Consider the following 14,845-nt stretch of genomic DNA (forward strand, 5'->3'; position numbering starts at 1 on the left):
TTTGGAGAAATAACTGTGCCAAGGTCAAGGTCATTTGGGGATTCTCAGGGCTCCAAACCCAGAGAAAAGGTGAGGTCCTGGGTCATGTAACTTGAGATTTGCAGAGATGAAGGAATAGTCCTCTGGGCTGGAAGGCAGTGTCCTCCAGTGACTGCGATCATTTGAATATCCACAAACACAAGGAGACTTAGGAATCAGAGGATATCCCAGAAAGCCAGAAATGAGACAGCACATAAGCGTCACACAGCCCTGTGCTTGACTGAGCAACCAGCCTGTCCCAAGACATGTGCTTGAATGCTTCTGAGCAAATGAAGGTCCACAAGGAAGCCTTGATTCAGGAGGAAGATGAGATGCCCTCAGAAAGACCTCTGGGCTCTGGCTTCTACACATTAGAACCAGCTGCAGCACAGAATAAAGTTCAACAAATTTTAGGAAGCAGGTGTTCATATGACTTATTAGAGGATTTGCTGAGGGTCCCTTTAAATTATGAGTTCCTGAAAGAGTTTTTCAGTTGCTTAAATGACCAGGTACATAGTGCATAATGTGCACAGTGAAATTCCACCCCAATTTGCCATAAACATACTCCTGCCTGAGAGACAAAAGTTGCCATAAAATGGAATCTCAGTTTGTGATAAATAGCTTTGCTCTTCTTAAGGATCAAAAAGCCACATTAAAAAGGAAAAAGGTCAGGCTGGGGTTGTGGCTCAGTGATAAAGCCTAGCAGTCTCCAAGATATGGCTTGAGTCCCCAGCACAAAGGAAAGATGGAAGAAAAAGAAGTCAATTAAATACTGTGCTAGGGGACATTTCTTGCTTTAGGACCTTATCAGGCTCATGGAGCTCCGCCCTCCAGGCCATTTGCTCTGGCTGAGAGAAAAGTTTATCCAACACATGGAAAATTCCCCTCCACTGGGGCCAGACTGGACCTCGCAAGGCCATTTCAGGACTGCTAAAAGCTCTGGCCTTTTTCACTATTGTCACGGCAAATGAAGATAACAGGCAAGTGGACTGCTGTAGACATTTATTGAATCATCTGTTACACCAACAGCACGTGGTACATCAAGAGAGACTAGCCACATACAAACAAAAGAAACCACACGTCGGCTGGGGGCCTTCTTTGGTCCTTAGTCATCCAATATACACTTTGGCAAATAGACCAGTTTACAGATTCTCATTCCAGATCTAAGGTTCCAGTTCTCTATGTAGCTTCTGGCAAAAGAGATACACAATTATATTTTGGTAGTTTGTCTAAGGACGAGTTTCACACATGTAAACATAGACTACACAAATGTATGGCAGCTGATTAAAGTATTGATAAGATCTTTGTCCTTCAGAGTATACAACTGATTATTATCAGGGCAAGTGGAGAGGAAATGGGGAAAGAGGTCTGGGGAGGGGGCTGGATCACGCGTACCTACTCTGAGAAGTGACATCACCAAAAATAGGACCCAATAATTGGCAAAAACCAATTATTAAAAATCTGAGCAGTAGCTGGGTGAGGTGGCACATGCTTATAACCTAGCAGCTTAGGAGGCTGAGGCAGGATTACAGGTTCAAAGCCTCAGCAATTTAGCAAGGCCTTAAGCAAGTTAGCAGGACTCTGTTTCAAAATAAAAAATAAAAAGGGCTGGCATGTTGCTCAGTGGTTAGCGCCCCTGGGTTCAATCCCTGGTACAAAAAGAAAAAAAATCTGAGGAATAGATAAGGCCAGCCCATTTTCTCTAAGGCAGCATTTAGGTGTGAAAAGGGTAACTGTTAAATGTAGTCAGTTTAGAAATTTTATTAATTTTCTCACTTAAGTAAACTGTGTCTGTCTCAAACTGACAGGTTGCTTAGAGCCCAGAAAACAAGGAGGGGCCTTCCCAAGTCCAAGAAGCATCAGACAAAGGCTCTAAACATATTATTTCTAGAGCAAAGCCAAACAGTGACTCAGCTAACAACATCATAACACACATTATGGGATGGGAACAAAGTCCAGACACCACAGAGGATTCTTCTCATTCTGTCCCAGTTCCAAATTCCTGAAAAGATGGGCCCAAGTGAGGGAAAACGGGGCTCATCCTCCAAAACAGAACAGGTAGCTCAAGCCAGAAGCATGCCACAAGAAGTGGCTCTTCATTCCAAAAAACTGCCCTCTGCCTCTCAGCGCAGTTCCCAAGCTGCCTACTGTGAGGGGAGCTCTGCGGGGGAGCCAGAGGACAGGAGGCCTCTCCTGCTTCCCATGCAGGCTGCCCCATCGCCAGGGCAAGTGTGTCTGAAGTCACATGTTCCTGTCCCCTCTCCCTCAAAGCTGTCCTGGGAATCGTGGGTTAAAGAGCAGGAAGGCTTAAGACTGCAGTGGGGTCAAAGCCAAATGGCAGTGCTTCCCTAGAGCTGGTCCCTCCCCTCTCCTGGGAAGCCTTCCTCTGATTAGAGGCATACTTTGTACATAATATCACTTGCTCCACTGCCAAGGACTGGGCCATTTCTCCAACATGCTGCTCAGGCTGGAGGGACTCCTGGTGAGGATTCAGTTATACAAACAGCAGTCTTAGCTTTCCAGAACTATCCCTGAGGCCCTGCAGTTCCCCTGGCCTCACCCTAGCCATCTGCTGCCGGAGGGTGGAGCCTGTCCAGCTCCTGTGGGGAGCTCTGATTCTGCATCCAGGACTGAGCCCCAGGCCCCCACCAAAGCTTTCTGCATGTGAAGGGAAACAGGGCACCATACCTGCACAGGACATCTATAGCCACAGCCACAGTGAGGGAGGGAAAGAAGAGGACAGCCCTAACCCCAGAAGCCACCTAAAAGACACCACTACACCCACACTCCCCACCATGCTGCCTGAGTCCTCCCCCAGGTCCTGAAGACTCAGCCTCAGCAGGGGTGAGCCACAAGACGCCTATGGGAACTCCACAAAATTGAGAGAGCTGCTCCCAAGCGGCCTCTGCATGAGACAAGATGAGCGGGGCCATCACTGGGAGCTGGGGCTGTCTCCCTCGGTCAGTGTCTTGAAGTCCATGGAGAGGGCTTGTTCTTCAGCCTGGGGAGGCCGCTTCCAGTCAGCTTGGGCCAAGATGTAGAGCACAGTCACCCCGAAGCAGGCCAGCAGAAGGCCCAGCACGTTGGCCAGGACCCCCTCAGGCTGAAATGTGCTGTACTGGCTCCTACAGGGAAGGAGAGAAGGGAGAAGCCACCCAAGGGGTCCCAGTTAGGCCAAATGCTATTCTCATCCTGGGCGTTAAAGATGCCACAGGTTTGCCAGCACCAGCCCCCTCTAACTACTCCTAAGTCTCTAAAAGGCTGGCTCAGAAAACAAATGTTGAGGAAGGGAGGTTCCATCTTTGTAGGCAGCTGTGGCTCTGCCCTGTCCTGTCCTAGGACGCTCACCCAAGTTTAAATAGCAGCGCTTCCTTCAGGCCCAGCAGGGCTGTTCCTACAGAAAGGAGGAAGATGGTGGCACCAAAGAAGATGTGCTGAGGGCGGTAGCGGCTCCGCAGGGAAAATGAAGCTCCAGGGAACAGGAAGAAGCTGAAGCCCACGAACCACTAATAGAAAAGGAGAGGCAGTGTTGGACCATGTGCTGGCCACGCACCTGACCAGCAGGAGGACACCAGGGCGATCCCTTCTTCCCCTCTTGAGGACTGTTAAGGACAGGGAAAGGGTCCTGCCCCCAATGATTGAAGTCTTTGACCCATAGCAAAAGTTGGTCATTCTGAGAACTCAGCTGGCCTGTGACCAAATACAGTGCCAAGTCAGCGGGGAAGGGTGCTGGGCCTTGGGCCCCTGGCCCATGCAGTCCTAGGTTCACACCCCTCCCACATCTGAAGGTGATGTCCAACCAAACTAAGCAACTCTCAGGGCACACTCAGCACTGCCTCTCCTCCCCCTCCCTGTCCCTTGCCGCTGGACCTGGAGATGGGGTGCTGGAGGGACTCACCTGCACAAAGTAAAGAACAAAGACAAGGATCCCGCACCAGCTGTGCAGGCTGTACAGATCAGCATAGCTCTTCTTCTTATGGTAATCGAACACCGCCACCAGGCCTGGACCAGAGATAGGGGCCGTGTGAGGTCAGGGTGGGATGTAGAAAAGAGAGTGGGTGGGATGACCTGAGGGACACTGGCTAGCCAGAATTTCTGGGCTTTGGTCCAGCCCAATGACAGCTAGCACGGAGTGTCCCTGCCAGGGACGGTATTGGGGAGAGGACCAGGGGCAGGGCCATAGGGTTCTGAAGCAAGGAATGGTGTGTACCCAGCAGCTGCCTCCCAGCTGAAGCAGTGGGTGAGGAGAGGAAGGCGCACCAGGACTCACCAACCAGGGCGATGATGAACGCAAAGACATGCAGTAGCCCGTGCAGGACCTTGGTGGTGCGTTTGGCCTCTTTCCTGAAGACACGGTAGACCAGCAGGGCTGTGGGAAGTAGGAAGGGAAAACTAAGTGTGTGGCCTGCGCTGGACAAACAGCATGAAGGGCCACGTGGCCGGAGCATGAGCTGAGTTACAGCTTGTCAAGTTTGGCCCCCAACAGGAACTACAGGAGAAAACAGGACTCCATGGGACCGTGGGAGCTCCTGACCTTTGCAGATGGCACTGCCCTCTCCAGGCAGGTCCACCCCTCACACACACACCTGAGCACACTCAAGCATGCTGGGAGGCTGTGCCACAGCTCTTGCCACAAAGGGCAACAAAGGTGGGACTGGGCCCTCAGCCCTCATCCAGAGCAATTACTGGCCCAGTGGACACCCATCCACATCCTGCCTGCAGATGTCCTGTGAACTCATTCATTCAGGTGCTTTGGGTTCATCAAACAGTGGCAACCAGCTTCTGAACTGACCTTTTAGAAATATCACTCCTCAGAGTCCAATACTGAAGCCTGACCTGTCACTATTTATTTATTTATTTATTTATTTATTTATTTATTTATTTTTAGTTGTAGTTGGACACAATGCCTTTATTTTATTTATTTTTATGTGGTGCTGAGGATCAAACCCAGGGTCTCGCATGTGCTAGGCGAGTGCTCTACCGCTGAGCCACAACCCCAGCCCCATGACCTGTCATTATTTTTAATATGAAGTTTCCTCATTCCCAAACCGAATCCCCACTGCATCCAGCAGGTAGGCTCAGATCTCATGGGGAATACCTCTGGGGACATGCTGCTGAGGAGTGGCTGTCACCAGGACTGCCTCTAGGAAGAGCGCAGGCCATGCACCACCTTGCTCCCACCCCAGATGGAGGAGCTCTAGCAGGGCCAAGTCCAAGTGCAACAACACACATGCACAATCCTAATATTTCTTTTCCTGATTCCCAGTCACTGATGAAGATGGCCCAGCTCCCAGCCCAGGACCTGGCTCTCTGCTCTAGAAAACACCCCACCCCCGGGAGATGAAGAAGGGCAAAAAGTGCTAGGACAGCTGGAGAGCAACTGCCACCCACCAGCCTCGGGGCCAGATTGAACTGTCTCCCCAGGCTCTAACCCGGCTCTAACCCAGCTCTCGCTACATCTTTTCTAGAATCTTTGATTTGTCTAGCTGGAAGAGACCTCAGGGGTGACAGGATCCCTCTCCCTATGACAGCCCCAAGCCCAGGCACAAAGGAGCAGCTCCCCACAGGACTTACCATCTCCCTGCAGGAAGATCATGCCTATGACCATGCAGAGCGGGTGCACATTAAACTGCAGGGTCCCCTCCCAGGCAATGCCACCTCGGTACAGACCCAGCCAAGCACCAGTCATGGCCACCACAGTCAGACCCAGCAGCTGGGAGAAGGCCACATAGTAGGGTAGTGCACCAGGGGTGGACACAGGGCCAAGGCCACTCTCCATGCTGAGGCAGCCACTGCAAGAAAGACACAGAGCTCAGAGGAGTTACCCACAACCTCCAGAAGTGGCATCCCACCTCCCCACGCCACCTCACCCGTCTCCCCTGTCCTCAAACAGAGCTCACTCACTCTCCCACCTCCAAGATCCCTTCCTGCTACTGTCCTGGAGCAGGATCCCTAAGTCCCAGGAGCAGCCCAGCAGGAGGCCCAGCCTTCCAGGAGACAGACCTGACTTGGGTTCCATGTGTAAAGAAGGTGCAAAGGAAGACACCCCAAGTTCTTGTGGGAGCACAGGCCTCAGGTGAGAGCTGTATTTCTTCTCATGAGGTCCCCAGTATTCTCAGGTAGGGTTTACAGACCAATTACAGAGAAGTGAGCAAATCCCTTGAAGGTTCAGGTTAGCTGAACCTTCTTTCTCCAAACGAATGTAAAACTACTTCTGGGGTGAAAAATGGGCTCCTCCCACTCCCTACCAGGTTCTAAGCTCCTAGCTGGAGATGAGGAGTCTTCTCTAGCTCACCATCCTGAGAGCCAGCCCCACACCCCACAGCAGGCTCCTCGTCCTGTAGAATAGCTGCCCTGGCCCTGCTGTGCCTCTGTGCCTGCCAGCAGGAGCCAGGGGCAGCAGAGTAGCCTCCTTCCCTTCCGGCCCTACCCCGAGCCAGGTGGGAGCAGGGCGCTTTCCTCCCTCGGTGAGGTCTCCAAAACTGAGGGCACCGGAAAGGCAGCGAGTCTTCCTGGACTCGGTGGACCTGCAGGCTCTGGGACAGCCTGGCTCAGGAGACCAGGTCCATGTGTGCATGGCAGCCCTGGGGCCAGCTCTCCTCCCCGCACCGTGCCTCTCCCATCCCCAAGGGAATGGGCATGCTCTGGCCATGGCAGCCAGCGACAGGAGGAGGGCAGGCAGGAGGGGAACCAGCCTGGCCCTGGCCTCCTCTTCTTTTATCTCAGTGCCGGCAGCACATGGGCCCCACAGAAAGGTCCTGCCATGCCTGGACATTGCCACTGCCACCATGAGCTGACATGAGGGCACCAGCCTATTGCACCCTCCCCTAGACTGTCACCCTCTCACCCCCCCCACCACCCATCTCTCTCTCCCAGTAGCAGTGGGTGACAGCAGTGACAGAATGTGGCTGGCAGTCCCTCTGGCACTAGCACAGGGTCTAGCCCCCATCCTGCAGAGCTCAGGAAGGAGTCTGCAGTCTCCCCTGGGGCTCCAGCTTCACCTCCGCTCCCCGGTGCCCTGCCATGCCTGATAGCCGATGGCAACCACACTGGTTTGAAAAAAAAAGGAGGGGGCTAATAATGCGACTCACTGAGGCAAAATATGGATGAGTGGAAAAAAGAAATCACATCATCAACGTTTGATTTCTATCCTTACTTTTTTTTTTTTTTTTTCAGTGCTGGGGATTGACCCCAGGAGTGCTCTACCAGTGAGCTACACCCCAGCCCTTTATATGTTTTATTTTGAGACAGGCTCTCACTAAGTTGGTGAAGCTGGCCTCAAACTTGTGATCCTCCTGTCTCAACCTCCCAAGTCTCTGGGTACACCACCATTCCCATATGATACATTTTTAAAAATAGAAATGGGATCTTACCATTTCCTTCGGTGTGATTTTAACATAATGGTATATCATGCGTACTTCTCATGCCTGTCAATATCCATCTACCTCATTTCACTAACTTCACACTAACTATTCTCCTAGCCAACCTCGGCTCCCAGCTGTTAGACAGGGACTGGCTTTCAGTTTTTCTCCAGATAAACACCACCAGGTGATCATCTCTGCACGCTTGTGTGAGACAGGGCCAGGTTCCTTCTCAGGTTTTTGATACACTCTGTAAAATCATCTCCCAGAAACAGCCCTGATTCAGACTCTCACAGTGTGCAGGAACACTGTTTCCAAAGCCCTGGCCAATGATGAATCCTATTTCTGGAATTCTTGCCACTGATCCTGTCTGTCACTATACAGGTGAGTCCAAAATCTAATGCCAGTTTTGTCCTCCACATTCAAACCCCACTTCTAATGGTCCACTAGAAATCTGTACCTGGATATTTACCAACACTTCAAACTCATCCAAGACCAAACTCCTGTCCCATTGTAGTCTCATCCCCTCATGACCCCATTAGCCATGGGGCTGCCCCTCCAGGTCTGACCCATGCACCTTGGCCCCTACCCTGGCCATGCAGCCCAGGGGCTCCGCCAGGTCTCTGCCATCACTTCCCTCCCAGCCATCTTGCTGCCACATTAAGTCAGGGTCTACGGCTTTTCTCTTCAATCTGCCAGACACATCAAGGACAGACCTAGTTCCCTAAGTCCTGTCCCCTGCCTGCTGTATCATGATCCTAACTCAGTTTCCATCTCTACAGCCTTACTGTTCCTACCAGGTCACATGGAGGAGACCCTCGGGGCTCCTGACTCCCAACATAACCTGCTGTCCTTCCTCCCTCCTCTGGGCCAGCTGCTCCCAGCTCCCTGCACAGGTCCCAGATTCTCTCCAGGCCTTTCAATGGCCATCTCACTCCCCCTCTGTTCCCCATGCCCAGCACTGGCCCCTTCTCTTTGTCTCCCAAGGTTCCCCAGAGCTTCCTTACCCTTTCTGGTTCTGTACTAGGTCAGTCTCGTGGTGCTTCTCTGCTGAAGTGCTCTGTCCTTGGAGGTAAGGAGGCGCCTTACTCTTCTTTGTGTCTCCTGGGGTCCCTCCTAACACTTTACCCTAACTCTAACAGGAAAAATGGACTAAAGGAGGAAGGCTGTCCTCTGGTCGCTTGTCCTGCGTCCTCCTCTGCAGGTCACTGCCTCCCTTATTAGATTCATCCCCAGAGAGCTCAGAGTACAGACAGAATCTGATTATCTCTGAATTAGGAAGAACAGAAGGAACATCACCCCAGGCAGTTAGGCCAAGCTGCCTGGACTTCTTTATAAATGCAAACGGCAGGGCTGGGGCAGGCAGGGCTGAGGCACAGGGGCGGGCCTCACTCCAGGGTCATTTGCTTCCCCATCCCGGCCAACCTCCTCAAGACAGGCAGGACCTCAAGGGAGGTTCTCCTCACAAGGTGATGACCAAGCACATGGCTTTGCCATCCTACACTGCAAACTTATTCCTGGGTTCCCTGGGTTTGCACCCTCCATATTAGGGTGAGACAGCTTGTGTGCATCAGGAGGGAGGGCATCCAACAGCCAGTGAGCCCCTTACTCTGTACCAGGTCCCATTTTCTCTCAGTCCTCAACGGTGACACTGAGAACATAATAGAAGCATTACCCCAGTTTGATAGATGACGAAATTAGGGCTCAAGGATCATAAAGAGCAACCCCAAAATTACCATCAGCAAATAGCAGCTCCACTCAATTGTTTATTGAGTGCCTACTGTATATCAGGACTGTTAGATGCTGTAGAGGACATCCCTACCCTCAGGGGGGCTTGCAGGCAATATGCAGCACAGAGACAGATGAAAAGGGGAGAGCAGTAAGAATTCAGGCGTCCTGTTTGCACATAGAAGAGGGCCCCTCCTTTAATAAAGTGGCACACTACTGAGTCTCCTGCTGGCAAAGTGACCCTGTGCTTTCTAACACCCAGTAATTTTAATGGGGTAGTACTGTCACATTTTCCTAATACTGATGTCAGTCAAAGATCTGAGACTTCGACCCTAAACTTTATTGAGAAAGACACCTTGACACAGCCTGGTGATGGTCTTCCCCCTCCCATGACAGCTTCCTGGTTCCTTTCAGCCTTGGTCCCCAGGCACTTCAAGGGCCTGGAAGTGGCCCTCTCCACCCCAAAGGTATGCTCTGCCCAGCAGACGGGTCTTGCAACTAGAGGTACTCACACTGCCCTTTATATGGCCACTCTCCTTTTTCTGTGAGAGCACAGGGTGGGGGTGACAGATTTCTGGCAGCTTCTAGAAAACTGGGCTGTGACAAACACACCCCCAGCACACAAACTGCAGCCAGACGCCACTTAATGCAATCAAACAGGGACAGAGCTTCCCCCAGGGCTTAACCTGCGCTGCTAAGCCACAAGCTCTCTCCTCAAACCCACTGTGTCTTATTAAAAGGCGAACAGGCCTAATCTCATTATTAGGGACCAGACACTGCACACGTTCTACAGCCTGGGGCAGAGAAGATAGGGGGAAGCGTTCCTCCTTATCATCGGGGTTTTGAGTTAGATGAAGGAGGGGACGATCTTTTGATGGGTGAAAACAGCTGGCTTGTCCCAGAATGTGATGAAAGAGAAGGCAAAGGGGCATTTTCTTACAACTCCACACCTGAGGAACCTGAGGAAGGAAGCAGGGTTTGAAGTCACCATCAGGTTTGGGTGGCTCCCAATACTTAAAAAGCAAAAGATTTTCATCTTTGTTAAAGTCAGGAGGGCTGGAGATGTAGCTTGGCAGGAGTGGAGGAGGTGGTTACAGAAAAAAAGATGAATTTTTAGGGTCAAAGAAAATGTTTTAATTTTTAATTTGATCTGGATGACATTTGTGTCTATACCAACACAGATACGAAATAGACCGTTATTATTTGTTTTATGTAGGAAAAGGCCCATGAAAGTCACAATTAAGCCTGAGACACAAAGTTGTGATTTCAAAGCCACTCCACTGTGTTCCCAAACAAACCAAGTCCCCTCTCTGGCCCTGATTCCTCATCTGTGAGGTGGGGGAATATTGAGAACTACCTTACTGGACTGTAGAAAGATTAAGTGGGAAAAATATACACAAGTTCCTAGCACAGTGTCTGCTACATGGTAGGGGCTCAGTCAAATACTGGTCTAATAAAAACTAAACCTGACCCTAATGGCCTCTTCAGGTGAAGTCACATGTCAGCAGCAATGTATATACAAGGTTTGGGACCCCAGAATAGATGACAGCTAACAATAGGACTCCCTCTAAAAAATTCACACTTCCCTTCTGCTTCCCACCAGCCTCCCACACTCCTGGAGCAGAAACTCCTGGAGCAGGGGAGCAGGAAGCCTGGTCTGCTTTTAATCTGTGATGTTCTATATTTTCAAAATTCGGTTATGGACTGATTAGGAAGCAGTGAAGCTGACTTTTGGATGCGGTTCCTTTCTCTTGACTGTCCATCAACACAGCGCGATGCCTCACAATCTGTATTAGCAGAAGCCCAGGTTAAGCCTGCCAAGAGAAGGTGGCAGGGCAAGCTGTGGGCGGTTCTACCTCTGGTTCCAGGAGCACCTCCTGCAAGGGGGTGGGGTTGGAGCTGCCCTGCATTTTCCTGCCTCTGACCAATTTCAGTGGAGAAATCAAGGCAGCTAGAGTAGGTGGTACAGCTTTGTTTTTGTTTTTCTTTTCTTTTCTTCATTTACTATGAAAAGAAAGAGTAGAATCCAGGAAACCTAAGATGGAACTTCATTTAATGAGTCTTAGAAAGCATTCAAAGACTGCCAAGGTGGAAAGATGAGAGGAGAGGGGCAACCCGAAGGAGAAGAGACGGGAAGACACGCCAGGGATCCCAGAGTCTACGTGGACTCCCGTTCTGTGACTGTGATGCAGCGCCCGAAAGGGCAGAGAAATGGCCCCGCTGTCACCACCCCACGGTCAAAGGCAGCTGCGGATCCCTCCCTCTCCCAGCGCAGTTCTGCAGCCCCTGAGTCCACCCGTCAGGGCCCAGCACGGCCAGCCGAAGGCCAGGCTCTCCCAGTCTAGAACCTCCCACCCTCACTCGGAGCTGGGGTGTCGGAGGAGACAGAAAGGATCTGCCGCTAGACATTTCAGCCCCAGAGCCGGCCATGGGAAGAGGCGGAAGCCCGGGTTTCGGGTTTCGAAGAACAGTCGTGGCAAACGCTGGTCCACCCACTTCCACCCGCCGTGTCCTAGAACGCGGCTGCGGATCCCTGCTCTAAACTCGGGGTCCCCGGAGTCTGCGTTCTAACTTCAGCAGCTCCTCGGCCCAGGGACTGCCCGGGCGTCAGGAAGGAGCTGGATCGGCTCTGTGAGCCCGGAGCTGCGCCCGGCGGCCTCTCGAGGGCGGGGAGGTAGGACTGCACCTGAGTCCGGTGTGGCGGCAGGTGAGGGCGAGAGAGGCCCGCTGAGGCTCGGAGAGCCTGGCCGGTCCGGGAGCCGCGGCCCCGGAGCCTGGGCTCACCCGCGCTCCCCGCCGCGCCGGCCGCGTCCCCCTCGGCGCGGGCCGGGATCCCCCCCCTCCCCGCCGCCTACCTGGTCCCGCCGCGCGGCGCCGCCCACCGGCTTGCGAGCTTCCCCGCGCCGCGCCCGGGCCGCTCTGCCGGTTCCGCGGGCCGCACGGGCCTCCCAGCTGGCACGCGGGCCTCAGCGCGACGGCGTCGCCATGGCGACCGGGAGGCGGCGGCGACGGCGGGTTGGCCGCGGGACTGGCGACGCGGTGAGTGTCACCGAGGCCGGAAGTGCCCGCGACATGCCCGCACCCCGGGGCGGGCGGCCACCCGCCGGGCCGCCCCGCACGTGCTGGGCCCCCTGTTCCCGGTCCGGCTTGGCGTTGGCCCCGCCGGCGGCCACCGCGGCCACCCGGACCCCGGCCTCGGGACTCGAGTTCGGGTAACCTTTGGAACCCGGTTCTCTACCTGCCCTCCGGGGTCCCCGCGTTGGGGCGTGTATCGAACTTGTGACCCTGAGGGACGGGAGGGCGGTGACGGGCGAAGCTGAGGGAAGGGGCAGCCGGGTGGGCCAGGCCGCGGCGGGACGCGACCCCCGGCCACGGGGTGACAGTGCGGGGCGCGGAGAACGGCCGCCCCGGCCAGGCCTCGTCTCGGCGCTTCCCGATTTCCTGGCTCGTGTTCTCACTCGGCGTCCTCCAGCCTTCGCGCCTCCCCTCTCTCGCCTCCCCTCTCTCGCCCCGCCAGGGCTCTGGAGGCCGCTAGATGTCAGACGCGGCCCGGGCCTTGGCCCGCGCCGCAGCTTCCTTCCCCAGCCCCAGCGGGGGAGGCTCAGTTTACTGGAAAAAAAAACACCACACACACACACACACACGTCACACGTTGTTGACAGGTTTTGCTGTTACCAAAGACAGCTAGGAACTCTGCATGAGATTCTCTTTCTCTCCCTCTGCCTCCTCTTTCCCCTCCTACACCTTCCTTCACACACAGGCTCTGACCAGCCTCTCATGAAGGTCAAGACCTTGCCATCCATAGGCTCCCCTTTTGGCAGCCCGATCAAAGCCCCGTAGTCAGGAAATGTTCTGGGTAGATAACAGGTCCCGCTCCGACTTCCTGCAAGCTAAGAGCAAAATGCCTGGCCAGACTCACCAAAGGTCCAGGAGTAGGAGGGACCAAACCAACCTCAGCTTAGGGTTGGTCTGGCCTTGCCCACCTGCCCTTCCTCACCAGGTTGTGGGAGGCAGTCCTTGGAGCTGCTCAGCCTGGGGGCTTCATACTGGCAGGGTACAGAACTTCCTGGAGGACCCTGGGGACCTGGAAACCCCTCACAGGGAGAACCTATGGCAGAACACACCTTTGGACCAGGCACACAACCCTTCCCCAACACACACACACATACACACAAGTGACGAAGATTACACCATCTAAGTGTGTGCAAACAGGCGAACAGCAGGCACAATGCGTTGAAAATGGAAGGTCAAACTGAGCCATTTTTTTCATTGTCCCTCAGTGTATCTGGGCTTGGGAGTGTGGCCAGGCTTGGCAGGACAGAACTCCACTTCAGTGCTGAGCTCTTGGCTAATGTGCATGGATTTCAGCACCTCAGGAGAGGCTCCTGCTAGGGTGCAAAGGTCCCTCCTACTTCCAGAGCCCCAGACTGCAGCACTTTTCTCTGAGGAGGGAGAATCACCCCCAATCAGTGTTCTCAGGGACCAGCTTAATGTGGGGGAGAGGAAGACCTCTACATCAGGCACATGGAGATTCATCCCACTAAAGAGCAGGTGATCCCCTCAAGGTGCTGCCCCAGCCAGACACTCAAACCACCTTCCTCCTTTCCCTGCTAAAACTCCTGCCTGCAAACCTGAGAGGTGGTGTGCCTATGGCAGGAAGGCCAGGAGGAGAGTTCCCTTATTGCCCCTTCTTGGGTGACCCAAAGATGTGGAACATCTTCAGAATGCTGAACATTCTGTCTATGGAAACCCCTCCCTTCCTACACTCAGAGCTCTGCCAACCTTTCTGTTCCCCAGAGAAACCAAGTCCACTCTGACCTCTCTGTGGAATGCGCTTCCACGATCAGCACTGGGCTTATGCATTCAAGCCTTAACTCACACAGAAGGCTTTCCCTGAGCACAAGCATGGCAGCTGGAGCAGAGGTTGGAGATGTCAGCCCTTCCTGGACAACCACAGGAGCCTCCTTGAGCATACCTCATCTCTGACCAAAAGCATGCAGGAGCAGAAGTGCCAAGCACTGAGCAGAATGGATCTTACAATCAGAGACCCAGAGACCATTCCTCAGATCTACCTCTGTCTGACTAATCGTCTTTCCCCAGGGTTACCAGATTCAAAAAGTAGAGGGGAAGACAGTAGGACTCCCATTAAATGTGAACTTTTTCAAATGTTAGCATGACTATATCCCAGATACTACATACAATATACTGAGGATTTATTCCTCAAATGTAACTAGATGTTCTTTATTTTCTGTGACTACACTTGCTCCTGTGTGGGAAAGACAAGGAGAGGGGCCAGGGGGCTGAAACAGTCTCTCAATCTGGTCTCATCAAACTGGGTGGCTCCTGCCATCTCCCAGTTAAGTGTCATCCAGCACATTTCAGGTGGGGTCCTCAACCTCAACCTCAGGCTGCAGGGGGTGCACAAGGCACAAATGGAGTCCCCAGTCCTAAGGCACTGTAAGATTCAAACACACAGTTTGACTCTGGGTGCCAGGCACTAGTCAAGACACTGAGGGTGTAGCAACACAGGACAGGCCCAGTTCTGTCTTCACATCTTCACAAAGTCATACAAGAGACTCAGGGAAGTGCCTCTTAAACCATTCTGTCCAATCCCAAGTCTGTCTGCCCTTCAGAGGGTTTCCCCCATGGTGACAGTGCATAAAGGGACCCTTAATGTAGACATGAGGGTCAGGGAAGGCTTCCGGAGCTGTGTACCAGAAAATTCTATTGCTACAAGA

The 14,845-nt window shown here is 53.2% G+C and overlaps 1 protein-coding gene across 3 annotated transcripts; it reads right to left on the reverse strand.

The window, feature by feature from the left end:
• Positions 1–1,009: 1,009 nt before the first annotated feature.
• CYB561 (cytochrome b561) lies at positions 1,010–12,725 on the reverse strand. Of its 3 annotated transcripts, none has more exons than XM_081272169.1 (6): positions 12,346–12,725; positions 5,593–5,810; positions 4,289–4,387; positions 3,917–4,020; positions 3,367–3,524; positions 1,010–3,143 (listed from the first exon to the last, which is right to left on the reverse strand). In XM_081272169.1, the coding sequence occupies exons 2-6, from the start codon at positions 5,795–5,797 to the stop codon at positions 2,951–2,953; spliced, it is 759 nt and encodes a 252-aa protein (XP_081128295.1). In that variant the 5' UTR covers positions 5,798–5,810; positions 12,346–12,725; the 3' UTR covers positions 1,010–2,950. The 3 variants fall into 3 exon arrangements, with proteins under 3 accessions (XP_081128295.1, XP_081128293.1, XP_081128294.1); XM_081272167.1 differs by lacking the exon at positions 12,346–12,725 and adding an exon at positions 11,963–12,084; XM_081272168.1 differs by lacking the exon at positions 12,346–12,725 and adding an exon at positions 8,387–9,263.
• Between the last annotated feature and the right edge of the window lie 2,120 nt (positions 12,726–14,845).

The sequence above is a fragment of the Spermophilus citellus genome (genome assembly GCF_964194105.1).
Source record: "Spermophilus citellus genome assembly, chromosome: 17".
In the NCBI taxonomy this organism is placed as follows: Eukaryota; Metazoa; Chordata; class Mammalia; order Rodentia; family Sciuridae; genus Spermophilus; species Spermophilus citellus.